We start from the raw sequence: 25,650 nt of genomic DNA, 5'->3' as shown, positions 1-25,650 counted from the left end.
AACACACTGGCCACACTCGCTTCATCACAATCCAAATATATATACCGGTACCCCCTTGGTAATAATTCCTCTAGATCCATTTCCACTGCTATGCAGGTGACACCCATTTCTAACTTTCTGGCAAACCTCCCTCCAACTTTCCCACCTCCATTCCCTCATTATCTGCCTTTTTTAAGTAAATACCTGGTTCTTCTTTAATTAAAAAAAAGATATATAAGATAATATAATATAGAATTCTTCCTCACTGGCACTGAACATAAAAAGTACCCAATTAATATGATACCCATTTTACATAAACACTAGTTTAATCTGATTTTCGTGACTAGGCAGCATCTTTAATCCTCATCTGTGATTATGGAAGACAAAGTCTGTAAATTCTTGACTGTGCACCTGTTCAAACTAACAAAAGGACCTCAGCTGTCCTTGGAACAATCGCAGGGAACAGTTCAGGAATGTTGTTTGTCAATGTTGTCTTTCCTGATGTCCTATTGGTGAAAGTTGATACTGACGCCAACAGAACCACACAACAGGATCCGAGTAAAAAAATCTGAGTAAAAGAACACTGTGTCGTTAGCACCCACGGGCTTGCACGGTGGCATGAGAGGAATCAAATGAGTTTTTTAAATAAAAAGACAACAATTGATACTTATTTCAAATAAAAGCAGACAGGGTTTTCCCTGTAACGTAATATTAACAAAATGACCCACTTGTGATAACATTTGAACATTATCTGCTTAGCCTGTGGTTGTTAGTGTGTATAGGAAAGCTAATTGTTCACTTTTTTGTGGTTGAGTTTGACTGTGTGACTGGTGTTAACCCCTCATTTCAGGTCACCTGGAATAAGCTGAACCAAAAAAACATGCATGACATCTGAATGAATAGAGGTCGGAGAAATGTAGATGACTGTTTTCATATCCAGAGACAGAGATGTGAGAAAGTTATATTTCTAGATTTTTCACTGTAGAGTTGGATGATATTTTTTAATTAAGTGAAATTTAGGATTAACAATAAAAACATTGACGTGTCTTGTTATTTAGTTATATTATAAATAAATGAACAGAAGCAAAAACTAAACAGAAACAAGTCAATTAATTTCAAACTCTTCTTTCCCCCCCAAACCAGACAAAAATATCAAAAGAACAAAGTAATAAGTAAAGTTGATTTGTGTGCCGCTGGCTATAAAAGCCCGTGTTTACTGCCCTCTAGCGGCTGCATGTTATGCGGTGTCCTGCGGGAATGAGACTCCGACAGATCTGCTGAGAGTCTCTTGGCCATTTTGTCTGTCGTCTGTTTCATATTGCGAGCCAACTCGATAGCCATGTCTAGAGACATGATTATGTCATCCTCCTGTGAAATACAGTGAAAAAAATGAACAAATCCAAACAAGAGTGACGTCACAATGGAAGCAGAGATGTAAAATGATCTCACCTTGCTCCGTTTGGATCTACTTTCCTTGCTGCCGTTCTTGGACGCCACTGACGCAGGAGATGGTGTCCTCTGAAAGTACACATCACTGGGGAGCAGAGCAGTGTCCGACTGTGTGGAACGCTTTCTGTGGTGCTTTGTGTTCTGCAGCTCTGAAGGCTCTCTGATTTTGTAACTGGAGTGATGAGGCAGAAGGAATAAAAGCTTTTCAGAAATAGATCAGTTGGAAATTGGCAGCGTATCTTTGACACACTTCTGGGACAGTTGTGTGTTTACCTTGCAGGCAGACTACTGGAGGAGCCATAGTTAACCTGGAGGAGGGGCTTCTGATGGTACGTAGAGGTGAAAGCAGGCCGATGTTCCTTAGAATAAGATTTCTCCGTGATGAAATCTGACAGCATAAAGATGAGAGTAACAGATTCTTTATGAGTAAAATCTGCTACAGAAAATATTAACAGTGCAGATTTACACCTATTAGATATAAAATCTATTACCTCGTGGTCCCTCCTTGGCATGAGTGTGGGGAACTCCCTGTTTATGCTTTAAATTTGGAGGTTTTGGACCTTCTGGTAACAAAGTATACACACAATGACTTATTTTGGTGCAGCATAATTATATAGTCTACATAAAATGCATGAAGAAACATTGTCAGTATTTACTCTAACCTCTGAACTCAGGTGTTATTCTGCCCCCTATAGACATTTCTGTGCACTGCAGCAAATCAGAGTCAGTGGAGTCAACGCTCTTTTTACCTGAAGGATCAGTTGACAATCAGGCATCTATAGCTACACATAATAAATACTGATAAGTATTTAAATGGATTTTTATCATTTAAAAAAAATGAAGCACCTGCAAACTTACTTTGATCCACGTTTACGGAGATCCAGTCTGCTATCGTCATCTGACGGGAGCTGAGAATGTTCCGATCATGTCTAGTCCTCAGTAGAGGGAGAGAAGTTAAACAGATGAACATAATTATCTATTAATAAACCACTTCAGCAATGTTGCCACAAATACCAGGATGGGCTCTCCACCTGTTGTAGGTTGACCTGTGTTGGCTCCTGCTCCTGGTTTTAGCCCTTTGCTGCCTTACGGAGGCCAGATAGTCCACTTCCCGTGCTATGAGCGGCAGCTGCACCAAACATTCCTGCAGGTCTTCTCTGAGTCTGGACACTTCTGACTGCAAGGCTACAATAGCCTCACTGATCAGACACAGGGATCCAGATTTACCAAAATTGAAAAAGATGCTCAAATCATTTCTATGGCAAAATGCGGGAGAGAACTGTGAAACATTCTGACCTTTTACAGGAGCAGGAACACAGACAGCTGCCGCTCTCCTCTGCAGCCACTGTGCATCTGAGGATGGGATCCGATATGTGGTCATGGAGCGGGGCTGATGGTTTCCATTTACCTTTAGTTTCTTCTGCAAAGGTTATCAGAAGAAACATACACAGCTGATCAGGTAAGTGAAGAGATTCATGCCAGTGAGCTGCTTTAACAGAACCTTTTGGTATAAACTGATTTGTTCACCTTTCAGCCTGAGTGAAGACAACTTTGTTGTGTTCTCTACCCACTGCTCTACTCCTACTGCCACACCAGACTGTTGGGGACTGTCCAACCCCTGCCTGGTGGCCACTGACTGAACCGACTGTACATTGGAGCAGGAAGCTTCGCTGTCTGAGTTACTCAGAGCATCATTCTGTGGCTGCACCCTGCAGACGACAAGGTCCGGACTGAGTTACTCTCCTGTTACTCAGCATCCAATGGAGATTTGCTCTTTAGGTTTGTACCTTCCTACGAGCAGGTTTGGTTGGAAAAGCCCCGTCTGATTCAGGTATAAGCTGCCGAATCCGCTGTCTGTCTCTGCCCTCACAATCTGCAGGCCAAAAAACCCCCACAGCCGTTCAAACAAAGCATCAAAACACCATAACCTGCACAACCTCCATGAGCATTCAGTCATTCAAGAGCAGGTTAAATGACAACTGCCCATTAAATATCTTAAAGTGACCTGTGACGTCAAGGATGAAGTGTTGACAGGAGGTTGTGATGGGCTGCAGATGGCTGCATCAGAGGAGGAGACATTCAGGACAGCTTCTAAGGTACTACAGCTATAGCAACAAAATAAACCTCATTAAACTCAAGGAGGCATTAAAAAACACTTCCTTTTCTGTATTAAAGTCCTGGATTAATATGTGATGCATTTGATTAAATGCAAAACTCACCATTCAGGCGTCTGTTGGCTGTGTCTTGAAGATAATTTGGCTCCACTCAGGTATTCTAAAATGTTACTGTGATCTAAGGCCTCTGACAAAGCAGAGCTCACCTCATCATCCACCTCAGCTGTCTGGATGTCCACTTCCTGTTCAGTGACGTATAAGCATCTAAAACAAGCACAGAGAGATTAAAAAAACCTACTCACACATCAGCATAAGCAACCATATAAATGCTAGAAGTAGTCATTTTGAATGTTTTTACATGGAAATATAGATGTCAAAGCTACTTTATCATCCACCTTGACATGGAGCTGCTGCATCGAGTGTTTCTCTGTGAGGGGTCAGATATTACAAGTTCACTGCTTGTCTGAAGTCCGACATTTTGGTCAACGTCCTCAGAGATCTTGTCCTCTCCATTCCAGGTTTCTGTTTGATAATGCAGATTGGAATAATCTGCACCTGAGGCCTAAAACATAAGACCAGGAAGGATCATCTATGGTTACACACACTTACACAATCCCCAAGAGAATATCTGCACAGTCAACAAAATGGAAGCAACGGTTTAAATATGAACATCCCGGTTCTCTTATAGACAAAATTACCTCCTGCAGAGATGGTAGAGGTAAAGGTGTGGACATGCACAGGGGCTTCATATCCAGAATGTCCTTGACAGATGTGGGAGTTGAGGAGGAACAGGGCAGAGAGACCTGCTCACATATGTTTCTGTCTATAATCTCTTTGATGTCCTCAAGGTGCATCCCTATCCTGAAAATGTCTCCTTCCACATGCCTGTTTGGGTCAAAGGTGCCAGTGTTCCTGGACACACCCATGTAGCTCTGCATCTCCAATGCTCTGTGCTCTTCCTTCGTGCTGATGTATCGTCTCTCTAGCTGATCCTGAGCCTCCATAATGCTCCTCAGCATCTGTCAACGGACACGTCGTACATTTGTCTCCATTGAAGAAGGAAACTGCGCTTTCCTCTGAATTACATATAGGATTTTAATAACTTACATCCTGCTGTTCTGTAGTGCTGACTGACAAGTGGCTTACGCTTCGTTTGAATTCTTCCACCTGATTAGGAGAGGGGTGACAAATTGATCGAGCTGTGTGTAGATTCCTTCTCTGGCACATCTTCACGCTCACCTTCTGCATGAACTGGCAGACAACGTCCCTCAGCTCAGCGGTCATTTGCTCCCCATCGCTGAGCACTTCTGCAGGTTGCGTGCAGGAGGTCAAACTCCTCACTCTGACATTGCTGTGGGGATTTCTTCCTCCTTTACCAAGACACATGGTCCAGAAACAAGGTGAGCAATGAGTGCAATCAAATATGGTTCAGGCTAATGACACAAAAATACAGAAAACTTTGACCATTGTCTCCATAACCAACTTTATCTCATCAAAGCTCTTTCTATTTGGTGATGTCATCTGACCCCATTTGTTCCTGTTCACCTCCCAATAACGTGCACAGGAAGTGCAGTAAAGTGCTGCCCTGTCATAATATCAGGTGTCAGAGACAGATAGAGGTACCTGACAGGGGATGAGGAGTGAAGGGTTCAAGATGGCGTCCCACCAACGTAGGGGCGCTTCCTCCAAAATCGCCAGTGGTCCCATCATTATGCATCACCTCTGAAGATAGCTTTGCATGCGAAAGAAAATTCTTATATTCATAAAAGAAGTAGAATGTATCACGATCTGTTTTTACATGTGTTTGGGTTCTATCTTAACTTAATCTATAACACCAGTTTTGATGAAAATAAATGAATATAGATTTCAATAATTGCATTTTTAACCTGCAGTTGATGAGCTGGGTTTGGGGGAGTTCTGACTGCATCTGACAACACATGTGTATTCTCAGATGTTTGGTCTGAATCCTCCAGGACTCTGCTGATCACCTCTAAGATCTCTGGAGAGGATCTGGTTCGGTGCATAGCGGCGACACTCTGAGGAGCAGGTCTGCCAGGTCCACTTGGAACTTTGGGGATTTTTACTTTTGAGGAAATTTTGGAGAAATCAGGTAGGGGATAATGAACTTGGCCTTGGCCGTACTTCATGTCACTGAAGGATCTCATGCGCATAAGTGGGACTTTGGGAATTTGTTGATCCTTTTTAGCCTTTTCCTGCTTTGACACATTAACAACACTTGAGTTCCCACTGCCTTCTAAACTTAATGTAGTGCTGTCAGTGGTGTAGGAGGTGACATTAGTTTTGCTGTCTCCATTTCCCTCTGAGCCAGAATTCTTCTCCTTTAGAACTTTAGGATCAGACGCACTGCTGTTTGACTGATTACTGTCAATCGAGTCGCTGTCGTGTGTTGAAACTAAGCTGCACCCAGTGTCGTCCATGCTCTCTATCAGCGACACCTCTGGCAGGGTCTCGGCCTGGATGAGTCTGTCCGTCTGCAGTAGGTCCTCCTGGGGAAAGTGTCGCAGCAGCAGCTGGTGGATGTCTGTAGGGCAGGGACGTGGGGGTGGGAAATGACTTTGCTTGGCAGTAATAAATACATTTTCCTTCCTCATGTCCGCTGTCTTTGAAGTCGCTTGATTGTCGGACGTTTGCTCAACTGGTAGCAGACTTTCAGTGACAGTAGCGTTATTTCCTGTATTAGGCTCAAAACAGTCAGGAGAATCAGGACTTGAATTAACAGTTTCTTTCCTGCCTGAGCTTATCTTGGAAATAACATTCTTGCTGTAGTTGCTGCCAAGGCCTCCATCATAAGGTAGTTCTTCCTGCTCCTCATCGCTGGTGTTCTGACCCAAGTTGTCAAACCTCAACATTCTTTTTGGACACTGGGCAGCTGGTTGCAGCATGTGGCTCTTGTGTTCAACCAGCCCATCACTCTGGCTGTTGACACTGGACTCTGAGGAGGTGGCATCTGACAGATCAGCGTGTTCTGCTGAGAAACAGGAGAGCAAATGGCAAGTTAAATGTTGAATGAAGATTAAATGAACTTGACTGTTTGGACTATGTTCTTGTTGTATGCCCATAATTCTTCTGACTTACAAATAAATATATAAATCACAAATAAATAATAATTTTAAAAATCTAAATGCTTAAATATGAACATGACAATGTGGTGCAAGGCTCAGAGAAGAGTTATCATATAATAAAATGGGATCTTAAAACAACAACGATGACTCGAAGACCTACCAGTGAGATGGATGCTGGGGATTGAGGCAGCAGACTCATCCTGAGATACATGTAAGAGCAAAGATCTCTCCAGATCACTCAGGTTGAGGCTTTCATTCTCACTCAGGTCAACATAAATGCTTTGGTGGATGCACTTCTCCCAGAGCACAGTGTGTTTGCTCTGACCCTGAGCATCATCATCTGATCCCTCCACATCTGTCTCCATGGAGACAAGAAGTAACTTTTCACCTGTGTGATGACCGTAGAGATAAACAGAGCAGTGAATGCCTTTTCCGAGCCTAAAAGATTTCACTATGATTAGTACCACGGTGGCCCAAATAATTGGCGTTGCCGGTTACAATTGCGTTTTGGACGTTAAACTGAGTTACTGCTGATCATTGAGTTTAAAACAAGAAACCAAAGAATCATAGCCCTGCATTGATCAAATGCATTTAATTTAGTAAAATTCAGTATGAACGGAGGCGTGAGCCCGTTTAAAGTCTTTCTAAAATATCAAACTGTAGAGCTAAAAGACTCTGGAGTCTATCGTTGTGTTGTTGTGGTAACTTACTTAAAACCGGTCCCTTAGCAGCAATGCGACATTAGTTTTACATCGATTCTGCCCAAAGTTCTTGCTCTTAGCACCAACATATAATCCCCTGTTGCTTTTCTGTATCTTTCTTCCTTGACGTATGCTTTACGCACGGTCGGGTTTGGTTTCGGTAACATCATTAATAATGCACCCTACACACGGCACCGCTGAGAGTCTGGAGCTGTCACAGCTGTACAGGCGCTACTTGGTTGCTAGGTAACGTTTGGAATGGGTTGATAGAGGTGTTTTAAAGAGTCGTCTCTATGAATCGATACAGTGAATTATGTACTGTGCTCTTTTTGCGACTTTTTAAAATAGCAAACACTGCTTTAAAATAGTGATTAGCAGGCTTATTTTTCCATTTTTTAATTAATTTGACATTCACATTCTATTTATCTATTTACAGCACAATAATACTAGTATACATGTATTCGTATGCGTCATTTCATGTCTATTTACTATTGTATCTCTCTGACAACGCATGTAAAGTAATTGGTAATATAGCCTGTATGTTGCTGGGTGCTAAATGTCTCAATTTGCCCCTACTTATCTAGTCGAACCGATCAGTTACTAATGTGCAAAATGATCAGACTCAACTATAATAACCGTTAATACTACAAGCAAAGACGTCAACAAAACCTGCACCAAAACAATAAAGTAGCTCGCATGGTTAAGCTAATGATAATTAGTAAAATTATGTATTTTATCAGATAATATTGTGATAAAATATTTTTATATTGTCAGTAGTGTATTTTGACAGTGTAAACAATCTCCTGTGTATTATCTTAAAATATGGTATCGAATTCGCAATTAATTAGTTGTTTGCGAGAAAACAAGAAAACGTACTTTACAAATCTACTCGACACTGGCAGCTTAACGATGACAATACGTCAATACGTCACTTCTTTTATATTTAAATCTATTGGTCCAATGGCTGCTGTTGTAGGCGTGGCCACCTTTGAATGTCGTCCTCTGATTGGCTCTGCGGCGAAAACACAAAGGTTAGTGTTAGTTCTTCTTCATCGAAGTTAAGTCGAACTTTTTTATTTAAAAAAAGATATATACATATATAAATGTAAAGAAAGAATGTAGTTTTACAATTGAAATAGTGTAGTTTGACCCAAAACTACAGGGACCCGTTTTATTCTTTTTAATAGGACTGAAACTTTACTCTTCCCTTAAGTGAAAAAAGAGGATAGCTCAACGCTGTTCGAACTGGATCGTTTAACGTAAGTTTTCATGCTACCATGCTAACCGGCTCATCGTTAGCTGGATATAAGGTTACAGCTGTTACACGGCTGTCATTTCTATTGAATATTGTGTTCTCTTGTGCCAGTATTATGTCTGCGGGTACGCATGCTTGTTTTAGTACAGTTGTCTCTTTCATATATGATTTTTCACGCTGTAACTGCATACTGACGGTGATGCGTTCATGGACGAGTTGTATATCATGTCAAACTTAATGATGAAGTGAATTAACCAGGTTAAAGTACAGCATCGCTGCATAACTTGCATGATTATGACTTTCACAGCGTTACCCCACGATGTTAATATGTAAAACCTCAATAAAACAGCAATATATTGTCATCGATATGTGCAGAATGTGTGGATACTTAAGTCACTCTGACCTTTTACGTTGAATTTTGCATTCAGGTCACCGTCTATAAGGTAGAATACAATATATTATATTACCAAGAATTCTAACTATCTAAATTCTAAACTATTTACATATCCCACAATGTTAGTGGGTGGTTGTAAACATTATATACAGATGTAGGTGTTGGAATGTATTAAACCAGAATCATTCTAATTTAAAAAAAAAACCTCTTATAGTTTGTTTTATCAAAACATTGTTTAGACTGTTTTTGTTAACAAACTGATGCATTTCTTGCAGCATCTTTATATCAACAGGGAAGCCGGCTCATTTGCTGTAAGGTCCCAGCGTTACTTCTGCATGGAAAATGTCCTTCAGTTAAAATGTACTGCTGATAAATTGCATTGAGACATAAAGGTATTCATGATTCAAACCCTTTTTTTGCAGGCTTTCCAGATACCCTATTCCTGTGAGGAAGAACTACAGGTCAGTATCTCAGTGCCTTTGTGGTCATTTCGTGTGTTTTGGTGTGGGTTTCTTCTGACTCATTGACTAATGGTGGATTTTCTATATTTAGATTTTGCTGTCAGTAGCAGTAGTCATTTTAGCGGAGGACTGAACTGTAAGCAAAAAGAAAATACATCTGCTGTGTGTTTTAAGATGAAATCATGTCCTGTTTGTGGTTCTACGAGTCTGTACTTACCTCCCCTGAGGCTGTCATTAAAAAAACAGCCTCTTGTTTCATTGATCTGCCTTCAGTTCAGCCACAACTCCTTTAGTCATGAATCGCTTCTTTCTCTTGTGCACTTGTTCATGCTAACTGCAGTGGTTTGGTGGGTCTAACACACCCAGTTGGCATACACAAATGGAAAAGGCTTGCACAGTTTAACTGGTGATTGTACCGTAGTTCTGTGCACAAACGTGTTCCACACAGATGTCTGGAGCCCTGGGATGTATTACCAACATAATTTTGGAACAAATCCGAATATTTGAATCTCCTTTAGTCACAAATTAGCTCCTGTTTCTCATTTCTTAACACTTACTCATTTCACAAATCCTAATTTCTGATATAGAGAAAATAATCGCACTTGGTTTCAAATGAACCCGTGAATGAGAATCTTCACAGACTGAACCTGTGATAAACTGAGTTATTCTGAACATCCAACAGTCAAGATCGAGCTTTTGTGTGCAGTCATTTCTTTTTGCTCTTAAAGTTACACTCATATTAAATCATTGACTTGGAGCTGATTGAAAACAGATGATGACGTGTTTCTGTTTTACAGAACTATAGTTGCCTGTGTGCAACTTTTGGTGTCACGGCACGCTTTCTGTCATGTTTTAGATGTGCAGCAAAAAGAAGGAACCTGCATATAACTGGTCTTACCCATTCACCAGTTGTGTGGGTGTAGGAGGAAGAGGTGTTCATGGGTTATAGGGACAAATGGGTGTGGCCTCAGCTTACATGATCTCATGGAGAAATTAGGTAATGCCTCGCTCTGGTCTATACTTGCAGCAGCATATCTTATCCTTGTTCCTCTCTTATCGCTAGCCTTTCTTTTGGTGACCGCTGAACACAGGCAGCAGTTTTATCTCTTATCTCAGAGCCCCAGTTTCATTCTAAATGTATTTATTTGTTCTCTTATCTGCATTCATATTCTGCAGCTCTTTTGCTACTTGCAGTCATCACTTATAGCCCATTTATAGCCCACTTGCACATCTCCGAGGCTGGATGAGTTGAGTCACTGTAGATTAGATTGACAGCTTGCACTCGCTCCCACCCTGCTCTCTCACTTCCTGCCCGCACCCCTCTCGTGCACGCTGCTGTTGGGTCAGCGTTGCCATGGCACCGTGTGGCCAGAACGAGGCTTCACACGCAGCATCTTGTGTTCTCTTTACAGAGGGCAGCTGAGGAGAGTGAGGTGCGGTGACGCAAAATATGACGGCAGCTCCGTGGACTGCTGCTCAGGACTAACGCTCACGGGGGTTACCTTCCCCTGGCGACACTCGGCAGCGAGACTCTCAACCACGTTGGGTGACCTCCTTACGCCCAGTGCGCGTTGACCAAAGTTCTTTTTTTTTTTTCTCCCTTATTTGTGGGTTTATTTTAAACGCAACCATTTTTTCGGGAACGAGACTGGGATTTTCCCTCATATTATGCACATCAATGGATTCCAGCGGCTCAGGGGTTAGCACGCGAGCTGAGGAGCAGTCCTTTCATGTCCGCTACAGGTAGGAATCTTCTGGCTCTGTTTTATTTGGAAACATCACTTTATATATTCTCCTGTGGGATACTTTTACATTGTGGTGTAGCAGTTGTTGTGTAAGTTATTTATTTATGGAGTGCGTAACAGAGAGGTCTCATGTGTAACAGAGAAGCCAGACCTCAGTTTAATTATGAAGACCAGTCTGTGTTTGCTGATTAAAGACAGGTGAGTTTCCCATAAAGGCATCAGCCAGCTGTCTCTACATCCACAAGTAGAGTCGTGACAGCACGACCTGGCAAGCACAAACTTGCCCTGCGTTCAATATTTAAAATGTCCTGAAAAATTCATTGCTGTCCCCTTTTTTACTACCTGTGCATCCATATTGTCTGGTCAGTCGGCATCATCGGTGGCTTGATTCCATTACACGAGAAAGTTCGCTTGTGACCGACAGGTCCGTTAATGCTGCTTAGAGCTCATAACTGCTCTAATCTGCCGGGCCCACACCTGTGCTCATAATCTCAAATGACCAGGTCAGATGAGAGGGTGTGAAATGCAGAGATTATCTTTGAAAGTGCTGATTGAGCAGCCTTGTTGCTCCAATGCAAAGGAAGTTAATACTATGGCTGCGTCACTTGCGTCTCCTTGAATGTTTTCCAGAGCATGATGCTAAAATTGCATCAGACGATCAATAGCTTCGAGTTTATTTTTTTATTCTTTGGTCAATTTTTCCTTATTTTTTGAACAAAAATTGTATTGAGTCTCTCTCCATGCCTGGACATCTTCTAGTGGAAACGTTGGCAGATGCTTTTCAGATGTTCTACGTGTTGTTGTTGTTGTAGCAGGGCACAAAAAGTGAACAGGTATGCTAGCTGTTTCCATGGCTGCAATATTGTAGAAGTACGTTTTTACCATTTCCTTTTTAATTTAATGCTTTTCTTAATGCGTTTTCTGCAATGTTTAGCAGGTGTTAGCGTTGGGGCGTTAAGATAAACCACTTTATTAAAAGTAAATCAACTGTATAAAATGTAGCTTTCATCTGATCGTTGGATTTAACTTGGATTGTGAGGAAGGAAGGCTGAAAATAAACATATTCAATATCCTCTCTGTGGAGCTGACCACAAACCAGAAGGCTGTTTCCTGAAAAACCAAACTTGACAGTTTTGGAATTGCGCAAATATGCTCTTAAATCTGAAAATTGTTGCCAGACGTAGCTTTTATCTGCCTCAAACTATTCCAACTGTATCGTATTCTGTTACCTACGGTATATTATATACCTATATACCTAAAGAAGACTGCTTGTCATTGCCGCTTGATAGCAGTACATTGAAAAATATGTTTTATTTACTTTATTTTAATAGAAAACTACCATCATAAATGCTGGATAATTTGGGTTACATTATTTCCTTGGTAGAGCTGTTTAACAGGTAGTTTGGTCAGTATTCAGAACTTAGCCCTTAGTTTCTGTTAAGGACCCTTCTGAACATTGATGCATGCATAAAGGAAGTGACATCACCCATAACAAACAAACCTCTGCGTGAGCCATTGTTTTCAGCGTCAGAGAGGAAGATAAACAACATTCTCTATTGAAAGCTTTTGCTTAGAAAGAGACTTTGCTGCCAGAGTCCAGACACTTGGCTGTAGGTTTCACCCAGAGAAGATCACCCAGTCTCTTCGGTTTTGGAGTTTTATTTTGTCCTGATTCCTTACTTTTGATACTTTAAGGCTGACTCTGGTTCTGTCTGCTGTAGGATGGAGGTGTCCTGCCTGGAGCTGGCGCTGGAGGGCGAGCGGCTCTGTAAAGCAGGCGACTACAGAGCGGGTGTCTCCTTCTTTGAAGCTGCCATCCAGGTGGGCACGGAGGACCTGCAGGTGTTGAGTGCCATCTACAGTCAACTGGGCAATGCTTACTTTCACCTGCACGACTACACTAAAGCCCTCGAGTTCCACCGCCACGACCTGACGTTGACCAGGTTGGACCTGCACTAGGACTTCACGGTTCTACCAGTCTATATATCTGTTATAACTAAGTTTATGTGTGCTGGCCAGGACAATTGGCGACCTGCTCGGAGAAGCCAAAGCCAGTGGGAACCTTGGCAACACCTTAAAGGTGCTGGGGAGGTTTGAAGAAGCTGTGGTTTGCTGCCAGAGGCACTTGGACATAGCGAGTGACATTAGCGATAAGGTGAGATGCTGACAGACGCAGGATCCAAAGATGTGGTGCATGAGGTAATAAGTCTTTAACAGCAGCACTTTCTCCCTGGGATTGGGTCAGGTGGGTCAGGCTCGAGCGCTGTATAACTTTGGGAACGTGTACCACGCCAAAGGCAAAAGTATCTGCTGGAGCGGCGCTGAGCCAGGAGATTTTCCAGAGGAGGTCATGACGGCCCTCAGGAAGGCAGCCGAGTACTATGAGTGAGCGGCTACACGCAACACAGTCTTTCCTGGTGTTTTGTAAGCGCAGCAGCGTTTGAACCTGTCTGTACTCGCAGGGCAAATTTGAGTATAGTGAAGGAGCTCGGAGACCGCGCCGCTCAGGGTCGCACCTGCGGCAACCTCGGCAACACACACTACTTACTTGGAAACTTCCGCAAAGCCGTAGCTTCTCATGAGCAGGTACAGCCTGTCTCCAACACCTCATATGCAAATCAAAGCATCTTTGCACCATGTAACCATTATCTTCTGTCCGTTTCATCGAGCAGCGCCTGCTCATAGCCAAAGAATTTGGCGACCGTGCAGCAGAGAGACGAGCGTACTGCAATCTGGGAAATGCCTATATCTTCCTGGGGGAGTTTGAAGTAGCGGCGGAGCACTATAAGTACGCCTCAGCAATTGCAATTTTAAATGGTCGCACAGTGTCCAGTGAGAATTGGCAGTAAAAAATAAAAATCTTGAATGAGTACGTGCGTGTGTGTCTCAGGAGGACACTGCAGCTGGCGAGGCAGTTGAAGGATCGAGCCGTGGAAGCCCAGGCCTGCTACAGCCTGGGAAACACCTACACGCTGCTCCAGGACTATGAGCGAGCCATAGACTACCACCTCAAACACCTCATCATAGCACAGGACCTCAATGACAGGTAGAAGGTGGCCTGCTGATGTCCCACATGAGCGCCAGGTGGGCGTATATCTGAGGTGTGTTATCTGATGCAGGATCGGGGAGGGCCGAGCGTGCTGGAGTCTTGGAAATGCCCACACTGCACTCGGGAACCATGACCAAGCCATCCACTTTGCTGAGAAACACCTGGAAATTTGCAGAGAGGTGAAGTAAAAGGATATTATTTTGATTCTTTAAAAAAAAAAAGCAGGTGCGTTATTTGGTTGCGTGTTCTCTTATTCTAGACCGGCGACAGGAGCGGCGAGCTCACAGCCCGGATGAACGTGTCTGATCTGCAGATGGTTCTGGGTCTAAGCTACACCACAAATAACTCCACACTGTCAGAGGTCAAAGAGATGGACTACAACTTAAACGGTAGCTTCTCAAAGGTTCGGGTGTCCACTTTGCAGCAGGGGAGCGAGGTGCTGACCTGGTCTGTGTTTCAGGCGCGAGGCCGAGAATAAGCAGGAGGCACAGCATGGAGAACCTGGAGCTGATGAACCTCACCCCAGACAAGATGAACGTAAGAACCAACAGAACCCGACTGTGTTTACCGTCTGCTCCTGGCGCCAGATAATTGATTTGTTTCCTCATCATCCTTTTGTTTATTAAAGGCTCAGAAGTGGAGCAGTGACATCCTGACCAAACAGTCCAAACCGTCCTTGGCTAAAAGCTCCTCCAAGCTATTCTTTGTAAGCCGCCTGCGTGGGAAGAAGTACAAGACCAGCGGCTCCAGTAAGGTTCTGCAAGACACCAGTAACACCCTGGACACCACCCAAACGCCCACTCAGGGTCCACAGAAGGTACTGCAGATTAACACGCTCTTTCTCATTTAGCACCCTTACTTGTGCCACCATCTTAATCACGCTGCTGTTTTGTGTTTTGCGTCAGCGCCTCAGTCCCGACATGCTCGGAGATGAGGGCTTCTTTGACCTGCTGAGTCGTTTCCAGAGCAACCGCATGGACGACCAGCGCTGCTCAGTACAGAATAAGGGCAGCAGGTTATCATTAAACAGCGGTCCGGGGTCTCCGCCAAGGGCCATCAGGAAGTGTATGTGCACGTGTTTACGCTGAATACAAATCCTTCCTGTACTGAACTCGGTTCTCTCTCTGTAGCCGCGTCAGAGTCTGTAAACGTGTCAGTGGCCCAAGGCCGGCGGGTAGAGGAGACGTCAGCAGCAGGAGGAAGCCTGCCAGGCCTCAGGCTCAATCAGGGCAGTAACAAGGCGGTGCTCAGCCACCTGATGGCCAACGCCGACAGCGCCGAACCCGACGATGACTTCTTCGACATGCTCGTCAAGTGCCAGGTACCAAGTGTAGAAAAGGATGGAAACAGTCTGTTTGAGGATCCAAAGTCAGACTGTTGTGTTGTCCTTCAGGGCTCCCGTTTGGATGACCAGCGCTGCGCTCCTCCCCCTCCCCCGGCGAGAGGGCCCACCGTACCGGATGAGGACTTCTTCAGTCTCATCATGCGCTCTCAGGCCAAGCGGATGGACGAGCAACGAGTGACCCTGCCTGCACCAAACGCCGCAGCCCGACATAGCTCCAACTAAAACAGACACTAAAGGGAACGCCGATTTTAAAGGTGTAGGTCATCATAGCGATTGTCCAGCTGGTGAACAAAGTCTTTTTAATTTTAGGGGCAAAACAAAGCACTGTCTGTAGTTAACAAGGACTTGTTTTGCTCACGTTGCACAGCAACTGTCGGGCAGATTGTTTTTGTAAATCCTTGTTGTCTTGTCAGGACTCTTCTCATTTCATTTCACTGTTGTGTGTATTTTTTAATGCAAAACTGTAGTTATGTTTGTGTTTTTTATATGTCATTCTGATCTCCGTCCCACCACTATGGTGGTTCCGCTCATGGAGGTGTTTGTTTGAAAAACAGATGTAGCACTCAACATATCCTGCGTTTGAATTGATTTGTCATAACAAAATCAGGTTAAAGGAAATGGTATTTTAATGATAATGAATGAATTTAACAACAGTGTTTTTGTACTAAATGTTTCCTAGAGGTCAAAGAAATAAAACCTCATTTATTTAGCAAACCTGCCTTGATTTATTTACTTTAAAATAACAAGAGCTTTGGTTTTTTTTTTTAGGAAAAGACAATTTATTGAAGGTACCAGCAGTCAGACGTATAAGTTAGCTTGAATTAATTTAAGTCACTTTCAAGAAGAATTAGGCTGAATACAAGAGCCACAGGCGATTCAAGAACTAACACAACACAAATGCAACAGAAATAAATACATCTAATGATTAGTTTGGCCTTATTTGTTAAAACAACATGTACAAGTTAATATAAAGTTAAAACTTTTATACATAAAAGACTATTAAATCCAAAAAGTGCAGTTTAATAACAATAAAACAAGAATACGACTCAAATACTGTTGTAAATAAATAGAAAAACATTAATTTCCCTTCAGAATTCATTGTGCATATTTAACGGTGGAATACTGCCTCCTACTGCTCTGTAACGTAACTGCAGTTAAAAGCTGAAAATCCCATGAAATGCCACATTTAGACTTTACATTTCCCTTTGATGCGGACAAATAGTCTGTCACTGCAAGCAAGCCACTGAAACAACTTCAGCACAAATTTAAAACAAATCCACAAGCTAATTTACACATTTTTAGCTGTAACTTGGAGGATAGGATCAAAATGACACGATGTCCAAGGCGGCAATGGCTGCGCGGTCAACATACAGTAGATGCTGAAAGCTCACTGCTGACACTTAAAAAGTACAATTTACATGCCGAATCCCAAACAATAGCAGCATAATACCAGCTCAGAAGAAATGGCAGGGTGGAATGTAGGATTACCGAAATGACACCTTTGATAAACCTTCTTAAAAATTTGGATTTGTGGAAACTGAATGAAGGCACCGTCATGAACAAAGCTGTGCTGTTGTTTCAGTACGAGGAGTGAAAATGCAGGAAGGGTGTTGGCGCGAGAACAATGAATGAGCCTGGATTTGGTTTCTCTACAGACAGAAAAGCTTATTCATCAGTTAGAAAAGTAGTGTGCACGTGTTTGAATGTGTAGGTGTTATAGCTTTGTTAGTGCAGTGCTGTTCTCGGTAACTGTCGGTTATAGCGGGCGGGTGTGGGAGGTGGTTATGGGCTTTGCGTCCAGAGGGTGACAGTGCGGTCGGCTGAAGATGAGAGGAAGGACAGGTCCTGCGTGTGCCAGCGACACTGGATCACTTTGTCGCCGTGCTCGCCAACCGTGGTCAGCGGCAGCTGCTTAGTCAGGTCACCTGTGAAGATTGTTGACAGGTGTGAGGGTTAATACGGTTTCTATGACCACGGGCTACTTCATTGCCACAGCAGCAGAGGGAAATTGTACCTTGCAGGTTGGTGACCATGACCTTTGTGTCATAGGAGCCAGTGAGCAGATAATGTGCACCAGGGGAGAATCTGACTGAGCGCACGTCGCTGGAGTGTGGACGGTACACCTGGACTATTCGTCCTCCTCTGACGTCATACAGCATACATGCGCTGTCTTCCTGTCCTGTTGCTAGGAGACGGCCACTTGGATCTACAGCCACTGATGCCACAGGACTCCCTGTGGAGCAGAGAGGGGACCGAGCTGTGGGAACCGTCGCTACATAGAAATAAGCTCATTCTGGTCGAGCCACACCTGAGCCATGGAAAGCAGTCCCTACAACTCGGACACAGCTGGGCACCCTGAGGTCCCAGAAACGCACCGTCTTGTCCTGAGAACCTGAAGCAATCATCCAGCCTCCCCATGTGTACAGAGACAGAATGTGACCTGAACGACACAGCGATCAAATGTTAAACCCTTTCACAATCACTCTGAGCTCTGCAGGATGTAAAAACCAACAAACCTGTGTGTCCACTGAGGGCATGCAGACCCTGTCCTCTCTGACAGTCGGTGGTGTAGATGTTACAGTCTCCGGCTCCGGCGCTGATCAAGATGGCTCCTCCACTCTCGGGACCCTCCATGAAGGCCAGGTCTCTGATTGTGCCATCGTGCATGCTGAACTCCAGGTCCGGGCCTTCGACATTAAAAGGACACAATAAAAAAAAAACAATAAAAGTACAAGATGACAAAAAGCTTCCCATCATTACCATTCCATCCATAGTGGAGGCAAAAACTCACCAGTAGCGTTGCAGGTTTCCGCACTGAAAGGAAGGACTTTGACATATTTATCATTGGAGCCTGTAGCCAGTAGCTGCCCACAGTGGCTCCACGCCACACAGTAGATGGAACCTTTGTGGTGTTTGTTCCTCTTGAAGCGGACGACCGGCTGCTTGACTGGACTTGAACCACTGAGAGGGGGAAAAAGTGCCAACTCAAGACAAACCCCATTATCGCAACAATAACTTGACATTAGTTTGCATTCTCCATGTGATACCACACGTTACCTTGTGTCTAATGTTTCTGGGTAAGCACAGACCCGCAGTGTTTTGGAGTTGGACCCCACAGCGTAAAGCGATCCGGACGGGTGAAACGCAACTGCGCGGATAGCCTGGGTGTCTTCCAGCGTATGCACGGGCACAAACAGGCTTTTTAGCTTGCTGCCCTGCAAAACGTTAAACAGAAGTACCCACAGATTACAGTCTAATCCACTTTGATGTGGTCATGATGCCAGCGTGACATCAATACTCAAACTGCTATAATCTGCTTATTCAAATTAGCATTGAACTGCATCGGGTTATTCTGTGACGACAACGGGAGGAGCGCACGACACTTAACATCGGCTGTTCCTGCGCACCAGAACTCAGGTGTGACAGATATAACAATACAGGAAGTGCAAGTGGGGAGATTTAAGGACCAATCATTTCCGTTCGTCAGTAGATAAAATAAACAGATTAGAATACAGCAGGTCCTGCAGCACTGCCTGATGGGTATTTTTAGCTTTAGTGCGAGTGCTTACCTCTTTATCTTGAGACAACGAGCCAGGAGAGTCACTTTCTCCACCTCCTTTGTGTTTCGGCCCACTGACAAAATATAGAGAACACGATTAATGTCACATTATTTCCTATCTGAGGGTCTACTGACCCTGGTCCCACACTACCTCTGGTTGACAACGGGGGACTCCTCTGGAGGTGGGACTACACGACCCCCCACGGTGCGTTGTGGGGTGCTGCTGAGCACTCCTCCCCCCTGGGTCTGGGTCTGCTCCGGAGTCACAGATTGAAGGTCGTTATTGTGCTCAGGAGGCGTGTTTCCGTTGCCGTTACACTGCTGAGTCAGCGACTTCACCTCCCCTAAATTCTCCATCCCCACATTGAGCTCCTCCAGCTTCTGGATGGACCTGGACAGCATGAAGACTTTATTTTTATTCTTCTAATGTTAACTAAGTGCTGGGGGGCATTTACTTTATATATTTTATTCACAAACAAATTGTCAATTTTGTGGCTAAATTGCCACTTTAGTTCCTGTTAAAGCTGCAAAGGACAAAAACAACTGAAGCAATGATGTCATTATGCACAGCTTCCCTCCTGAATAATGTAGAGGGAGAGTCTAGGGAAAAAGAGGCCTAGAGCAGCTCTCTAGAGACCAATAAAGCACCTCTGTCCTGCTGACAGCAAAAGGCAACAAAAACAACCTTAGTTTTGTCAGAGACAAAATTACTAAAGCACGATAAACTACTGGGCACTTGTGTTCTAATAAATGTTAGGGAAGAAGTGCTGTTTTTGCATTATTTTGTATAGGTAATTGATGGCGGCCCCATGTGGTGTGACACAGCTAACTGTCACAGATGGTGAAGCGGGGACTTGGTGCAGGATTTGGGGGGAGGAGTGTATTATTCTAGGAAAGGAAATCACAGGGGACTCCCGATCTTCAACCCTATTAACATGTCTAGCTCTCCGGGTCTAACAGCTGCTCCCCGACTGAACCGGTCCATTTAAAAGCTCAGTGATCAGCATGTTTGTCAGCTTTTAAGAACATCAGTAAACGGTGTAACTGTTTAGTGTTTCTTGACGCGTGTTTACCTGTTGAGGAACTTCTCTGTGAGGCTGTGCTCCATGTTGCCAGGAGGGGGTTCCTGTTGGACCCCCCCCTCCAGCAACATCTGCTGGTACATTTGCCTCTGCTGCTGCTTCTGCTCCAGGTGTTGCTGCACGCGAAGCCGCTGCCGATAGAATTCCTCGTACTTCTCTGTGGAGTCGTTGAGCTGCGCAGACGCCATTAAATGAATTATTAGCTGAAATGGAAGCCGTTGTACTCTCTGCAAGAACGGCTCTTTGGGTCTATTAGGAGCAGATGAAGCCAGCTCTATCCTGCTGCCAGATCAGATATGAGAGGAAGAAGTTGGGACAGCTCCCATCCCCATCTCTGTTCTCTACTTCCTGTCCCACAATCCGATGAGACTCATCTATTTGCCCGAGAAGAGTGAAAATGCTGTATTTGCTTCAGAAAAGTAATGAAGTAGGTAGCAATGTGAGAATGAGAGCCTGCCCCTGTTTCTGCATCTCCAGGGTGATGGAGAAAATTAAACAAAGCACATTTCCCCCACAGCAATTGGAGCCCAGAGCGCAGGGCATGACAGTTACCACAGTAACCCTCCTTCAGTGATGCCTGACGCGACTAACGTGCTAAAAGTTGATGGAGGTTTACCTCGTTCCGGTCTACAGGGCCCGTCGTTGGGGCGTCCTCGCCGGGAGCTGAGGCAGGACGTAGGTTCTGAGCTCCACCTGAGCTCATCATCTTATCTACAGGCGTATCTGTTCTGGACCTTTAGAGAGAAAACAGACATCTGAAATCACAACAACTGAGAGATCAACTGAAAGAGTTCCGGCAGCTACAGAGTGGTTCATGGATGCTGCAGAGATCCCAGCTCATAGTGATAAGGCTGAAAATATTACTAAGAATAAGTTACCATAGCAAATATGCAATAGAGAGAACAACACCGCCTGTATAGAAATAAAGAAATACTTACACTTCGGGGGATTCCTCAAAGATACTGTGGCAGTCTGAGCTCTCCATCATGAGACTCCTGTTCAGGCTCTGACCTCCAGCTCCAGGGTAGTTGAAGTTAGCAAACGAGTGGGACATGGGAGAGACACCTTTACCTGGTGCTATCTCCCCGACGTTCGCCCTCTTCTCCTGACCCATCAGCCCGGAGGACAACCCGTCCAACGCCGGGTTCAAGGAGCGCGACATGTAGGTGTCGGCTGACTGGGGGCGGCGCAGCGGGGAGGACGGGTAGGGGGACAGCTTGCTGATGAGCGGGGTGAGGAGGTCGGCGTAGCCGGTCTTTGCCGGTTTGACCAAACGGTCCACGTGGATGTTGAGCTGTTTCTGCTCGAAGGCGCAGGAGAAGACAGTGTGGCTAAGGTTCTGCATCCAGGACAGCAGCGAGAGGTCCAGGTCATCGCAGCCGTTACCGCTCAGCATGTCGATGCCCAGGAGGACCTCGCTCTCGGTGATCTCCTCGCCTGTCGCCTTGCTCTGCAAATCCATCGACGCTTAATCGCTAATTGTAATGTCGCTTGTTGTACAGCAGTAACAGAATCGGGCTTCAAACCTGGCAGAACTCCACACAGCACTCATAGAGGACTCCCTTGAGGAGCAGCTGGAAGAGTCGATCCCTGCTGGCTTTGAATCCGGCTTCACTCAACTTTCTGTCAGCGGGGATGAACTCCGCCACCATCGAGCAGGCCTCTTCAAAACACTGCACCCTGGCCGTGCTCGGGTTCCAGTCCTGAGGAGAGGGAAAACAGATTACCTGAAGATGTTTTGAATTCAATTAAGCAAAGATCTATAATTTTTTTTTAGACATAAGGCCAATCTCCAGGCTGCATCTTGCCTTGAACTCAGCGTGGTTTGTGAGGCGAGGCAGAGTGAGGAGCAGACACAGTTTGCTGTAGTCATCTTTAGAGGGGCAGAATTCCTCCAGGGCATGGAGACACTTCACTGCCTCCTGCATGGTGAACTCCAACTTTAAAAAAAACAACAAAAAGACACACATTTCTGTATAAGAAACCTGTTATTTTACATAAAGCCTGTCTGACCTTTAAATGTGAGACTGAATGATGGATCATCTTCAGTGCTAAATAAGAAATAAAGATGTCAGAAACTCCTGCTCTGATTAGTCGACTGTGTTGCAGCATCCTGACATCATTACAGGCACACAATCCAGGCCATGTGGAAACACCCAACACTGTCAGCATTCACACACACGCACACACACACCAATACAGATGCCCATGGCCTGACCTAATCCACTTAACGCTTCGTGATTGTTCTGACACAGAATCAACTCCAGCTGCATTCAAAGGTCCTGTGACATTGAGCCTTCAGCCTGATTAAAGACCAAGCACCCAACTTTCCACTGGAACATTCTAAAGAACACAACAGCAGACATTTCTGTGAATGCAAAGCAAGAACCTGTGAAGATATAAAGAGAAACCAATCCAACACGTGTGCATTTCCACTGGACTTCCTCTCGTCACCGACAGCCAATCTTTGTAAGATTCAATTACCGAACAGCGAAGTCTCAAACGTTGCTGCAGACACCAGATACGGAGTGTTTACTGTCCGTGATGTGCAGCCACCCACATCAGCTTGACTCTCTCACTTCCGTTTCTCTTCCAGTCCACTCATTCCCCCGTTATGAGACACTCAGCTGCTCTCTCTCTCTCTGCCTGTTTTTGGGGTGTTGACAACATCCTCTACAGGCAGAATGCAATTTAATGTGTAGGTAGGTTGTTGATGACTTGTTGGTATACATACACACACACACACATACACCAAGCGGGGCTCCCAGCCAGGTAAGAAGATCAAGCATCAAGTTCCTGTGCACCTTTTGCCTATAAATATAATAAAAACGAGTTCTTGACTTTAAGATTGAGCACTTTTATTCACCATGACAACCAGCGAAGAACAGTGAGTGGTGCTGATGCAAAGTCTGCTGTCCAACCTTGCTGTGTAAACAAGAGAATTAGAACTCACGTGCTGTGGTTCATCTTCTGCAGACATAGCGTTATTCACACACAGAGCCTCCAGGAACTTCTGCTTGAGGACGATGTAACGAAACCTAAGAAACGATGGTAAATATCAGAAATTTGGAAACAAACAGGTTTGAACTCTGCAGCTTATATTTACTCCTCTCAAAGAGCCGCTGACACCCTGACTCACACACCAAACGCACCTTCTTCTGTCAAATTTCTCCATGAACTCCAACGGCTGAATGAACTGCAAGACCTCATCCCACTGGCCATCCAGCACCAGTTGCCTGAAACAAAACCAGCACTTGTTCAGCAGATCAGCAGTCACCAGGAGAACACTGGAATGTGTTGAATCCATCCGGATTTTGCAGGTTTGGCACCCAGTGCGTCCACCTGAGGAAGAGCATGTCGTCTGAGTAGAGCCCGTTGATGACGCCGCTCTCCTTCTCAAGCGCCAGCATGCTGATGTGCAGCTTCCTAGAGTTGAGGAAGTCCAGGACCACTTTAATGATCTCCACCTCCTTCACATTGATGGTTTCTTCCGCTGTCATGGTGACGACGGGCTGCCAGCGACAACAGCAGATGTTAAAAGACCTTCAGACGCTCGCAGAGAAAAATCCAGAAATGCTGTTTAATGCTAAATTTATGACTAATTCCTGAGGCTCTGCAAAACAAAAACATTACTAGGATAAATAAATGATGTCCTGAGCAGGACCTGAAGGCTTTTCTACCCTTCAGGATGAGAAATAATTTCACTGAAATGTTGAAAAGGTGATTCATTCTGCTGCTCATAAAACAAGAAAAAAGTTTTATAATTTCTCCAGAGAACCATAAAATATCAGAGAACCATAACATGCAAAACTTAGTCTATTGTAACACATGATTAACACTAATTGGAGAACTGTATGTTTAGGTTAGATCTGTTCAAGTAGAAATTTGGGGTCTTTGAGTGGTTTTGAAACTTTATCATTAATCTGACCACAATATGATTCATAAATAAATGATAACAAAACCACTAACATGATCTTTAAATGAAACCATGCGCATTCCTCCACATGCTCTGTTTAGAGGAGACTAAATCATCTCTAATTCGACTGTCATGACAGACAATAACCAGGAATAGATTCATGGTTAATCACCCAATTAAGTCGCCTTTATACATTAAATCTGAGCGGCTACGGACTTTGAAGAAATAAACCATTTTCACAGACGAACGACAACGCTGCAGCAGTCCCGCTAAGCTAACCAAGCTAATAACAGAAGATCTGAGCAACATTAAGAAGCTTAAGATTATGCTTATCTTTACATGGCTGCTCGGCTCACCGAGCGGATCAGAGAGAAACCAAACGATTTTGTTAGTTACCGTTGGAGCTCAAACACGGGGGTGATTTTCCCGGCGCTGACCAGCTAGTCGGGCCGAGAGGAGAGAGGCATCCCCCCCGCTAGTTAGCTAAACCAGGCGGGGTGCGCAGTGACCGTATATCCAGCAGACGAGCCAATATGCTGCGAATTATGCTCACCTGGGGCTACAAACACATGAAATCACGGTGCTCCCCGACAGAACCACTCGCTCTTGCCACGGTGCGTTCTTTTACCCGTCCCTCCTCCGTGTCTGGCAGACTGCGTCCCCTGCTTGCTGGATGGTTCTGCGGAGCTCCGGTCCGCTGCTGCCCTGCCCAGCCCAGCCGGCAGCCTGCAGGAGCGCCGCCTCATCCCTCCTCCACACACCCAGCCGCTCATTACACACGCCAACATTCACTGTCATTATAAATAAAAGATGAAATACTGCCAGGAGGTATGAAAATAAAGAAAAAAAAACGGGTTTTGCGTTGTCTTTAAATACTGGTGGAACAAAGGTGGATAGGGGGGCCCTTTCCCCCCACGTTTTAACAATTGCTCTCATAAATTGATGAAGACAGAATGCAAATTTGGCAAAAGAGATGGAAGAACACTTTGCAAGCTGTTTAACCTCCTCTCTAAATGATGCAACCTTATAAAATAAATTAAACCAAAATTGGCACACTCAAAAACTTCTTCTGTGTCAATGTTTAGCTGAAGTCAGCATTGTTGGAGGCCAGTGAGTGATTAGCTTGGTTGCATTTCTGTCTGTCTCTCTGGCATGAACTGTGTGTTAATATCTACCAGCTGGCGATTTGTACTGAAACTATGTGTATGAAAACAAAACATCCATAGCTAATAAGGGTCAGGAGGGGTGCTGGAGCTGCTCTCAGCAGTCACTGGGTGAGAAACAGGAATACACCCTGCACAGGTCACTAATCCGTCACAGGACACACACACGTCCACTCACACACTGAGGGAGAGTTTAGAGTCTTATATCAACCTAATGATGACAGTGACACAAGCATGTATAGCTTTGCTGCAGATTTTCTCTGCAATTTATTCATATTTGTGAAGTCTTTGTTATAATCCAGCAGATAAAACATCTTTTTGCACGTGAATCACTCAAGACGTGAAATGAGACACC

At 44.5% G+C, this 25,650-nt stretch overlaps 3 protein-coding genes across 8 annotated transcripts; 1 reads left to right on the top strand and 2 right to left on the bottom strand.

The window, feature by feature from the left end:
* Positions 1-902: 902 nt before the first annotated feature.
* Positions 903-8,285, bottom strand: aknad1 (AKNA domain containing 1). Of its 2 annotated transcripts, XM_029830847.1 has the most exons (20): positions 8,203-8,285; positions 6,786-7,013; positions 5,429-6,531; positions 5,166-5,274; positions 4,782-4,912; positions 4,650-4,709; positions 4,241-4,561; positions 3,938-4,104; positions 3,648-3,806; positions 3,434-3,533; positions 3,216-3,301; positions 2,956-3,137; positions 2,725-2,848; positions 2,460-2,627; positions 2,287-2,363; positions 2,091-2,177; positions 1,920-1,991; positions 1,702-1,816; positions 1,429-1,600; positions 903-1,347 (listed from the first exon to the last, which is right to left on the bottom strand). In XM_029830847.1, exons 2-20 carry the CDS (start codon positions 6,988-6,990, stop codon positions 1,177-1,179), a joined length of 3,609 nt encoding a protein of 1,202 aa, XP_029686707.1. In that variant the 5' UTR covers positions 6,991-7,013; positions 8,203-8,285; the 3' UTR covers positions 903-1,176. The 2 variants fall into 2 exon arrangements, with proteins under 2 accessions (XP_029686707.1, XP_029686706.1); XM_029830846.1 differs by lacking the exon at positions 8,203-8,285 and adding an exon at positions 7,336-7,518 and having other exon boundaries at positions 4,650-4,912.
* A 78-nt stretch (positions 8,286-8,363) lies between these two features.
* gpsm2 (G protein signaling modulator 2) lies at positions 8,364-16,289 on the top strand. Of its 4 annotated transcripts, XM_011616439.2 has the most exons (16): positions 8,364-8,585; positions 9,398-9,436; positions 10,849-11,179; positions 12,903-13,124; positions 13,201-13,336; positions 13,427-13,566; positions 13,644-13,767; positions 13,854-13,969; positions 14,072-14,227; positions 14,301-14,409; positions 14,490-14,619; positions 14,691-14,767; positions 14,859-15,047; positions 15,136-15,295; positions 15,361-15,551; positions 15,624-16,289. In XM_011616439.2, the coding sequence occupies exons 3-16, from the start codon at positions 11,115-11,117 to the stop codon at positions 15,795-15,797; spliced, it is 1,989 nt and encodes a 662-aa protein (XP_011614741.2). In that variant the 5' UTR covers positions 8,364-8,585; positions 9,398-9,436; positions 10,849-11,114; the 3' UTR covers positions 15,798-16,289. The 4 variants fall into 4 exon arrangements, with proteins under 4 accessions (XP_011614741.2, XP_011614742.2, XP_029687010.1 ...); XM_011616440.2 differs by lacking the exon at positions 10,849-11,179; XM_029831150.1 differs by lacking the exons at positions 8,364-8,585; positions 10,849-11,179 and adding an exon at positions 9,270-9,286.
* A 41-nt stretch (positions 16,290-16,330) lies between these two features.
* On the bottom strand, positions 16,331-24,867 carry wdr47a (WD repeat domain 47a). 2 transcript variants are annotated; one of them, XM_011616437.2, is made up of 17 exons: positions 24,686-24,867; positions 23,559-23,728; positions 23,369-23,452; positions 23,170-23,254; positions 22,025-22,156; positions 21,743-21,919; positions 21,155-21,666; positions 20,833-20,950; positions 20,208-20,389; positions 19,286-19,525; positions 19,145-19,208; positions 18,633-18,790; positions 18,367-18,536; positions 18,092-18,262; positions 17,884-18,015; positions 17,590-17,808; positions 16,331-17,500 (listed from the first exon to the last, which is right to left on the bottom strand). In XM_011616437.2, exons 2-17 carry the CDS (start codon positions 23,714-23,716, stop codon positions 17,358-17,360), a joined length of 2,745 nt encoding a protein of 914 aa, XP_011614739.1. In that variant the 5' UTR covers positions 23,717-23,728; positions 24,686-24,867; the 3' UTR covers positions 16,331-17,357. The 2 variants fall into 2 exon arrangements, with proteins under 2 accessions (XP_011614739.1, XP_011614740.1); XM_011616438.2 differs by lacking the exon at positions 24,686-24,867 and adding an exon at positions 24,529-24,665.
* Positions 24,868-25,650: the final 783 nt, after the last annotated feature.

The sequence above is a fragment of the Takifugu rubripes genome, chromosome 22 (assembly GCF_901000725.2).
Source record: "Takifugu rubripes chromosome 22, fTakRub1.2, whole genome shotgun sequence".
In the NCBI taxonomy this organism is placed as follows: domain Eukaryota; kingdom Metazoa; phylum Chordata; class Actinopteri; order Tetraodontiformes; family Tetraodontidae; genus Takifugu; species Takifugu rubripes.
This window is presented reverse-complemented; position numbering and strand designations above follow the sequence as displayed.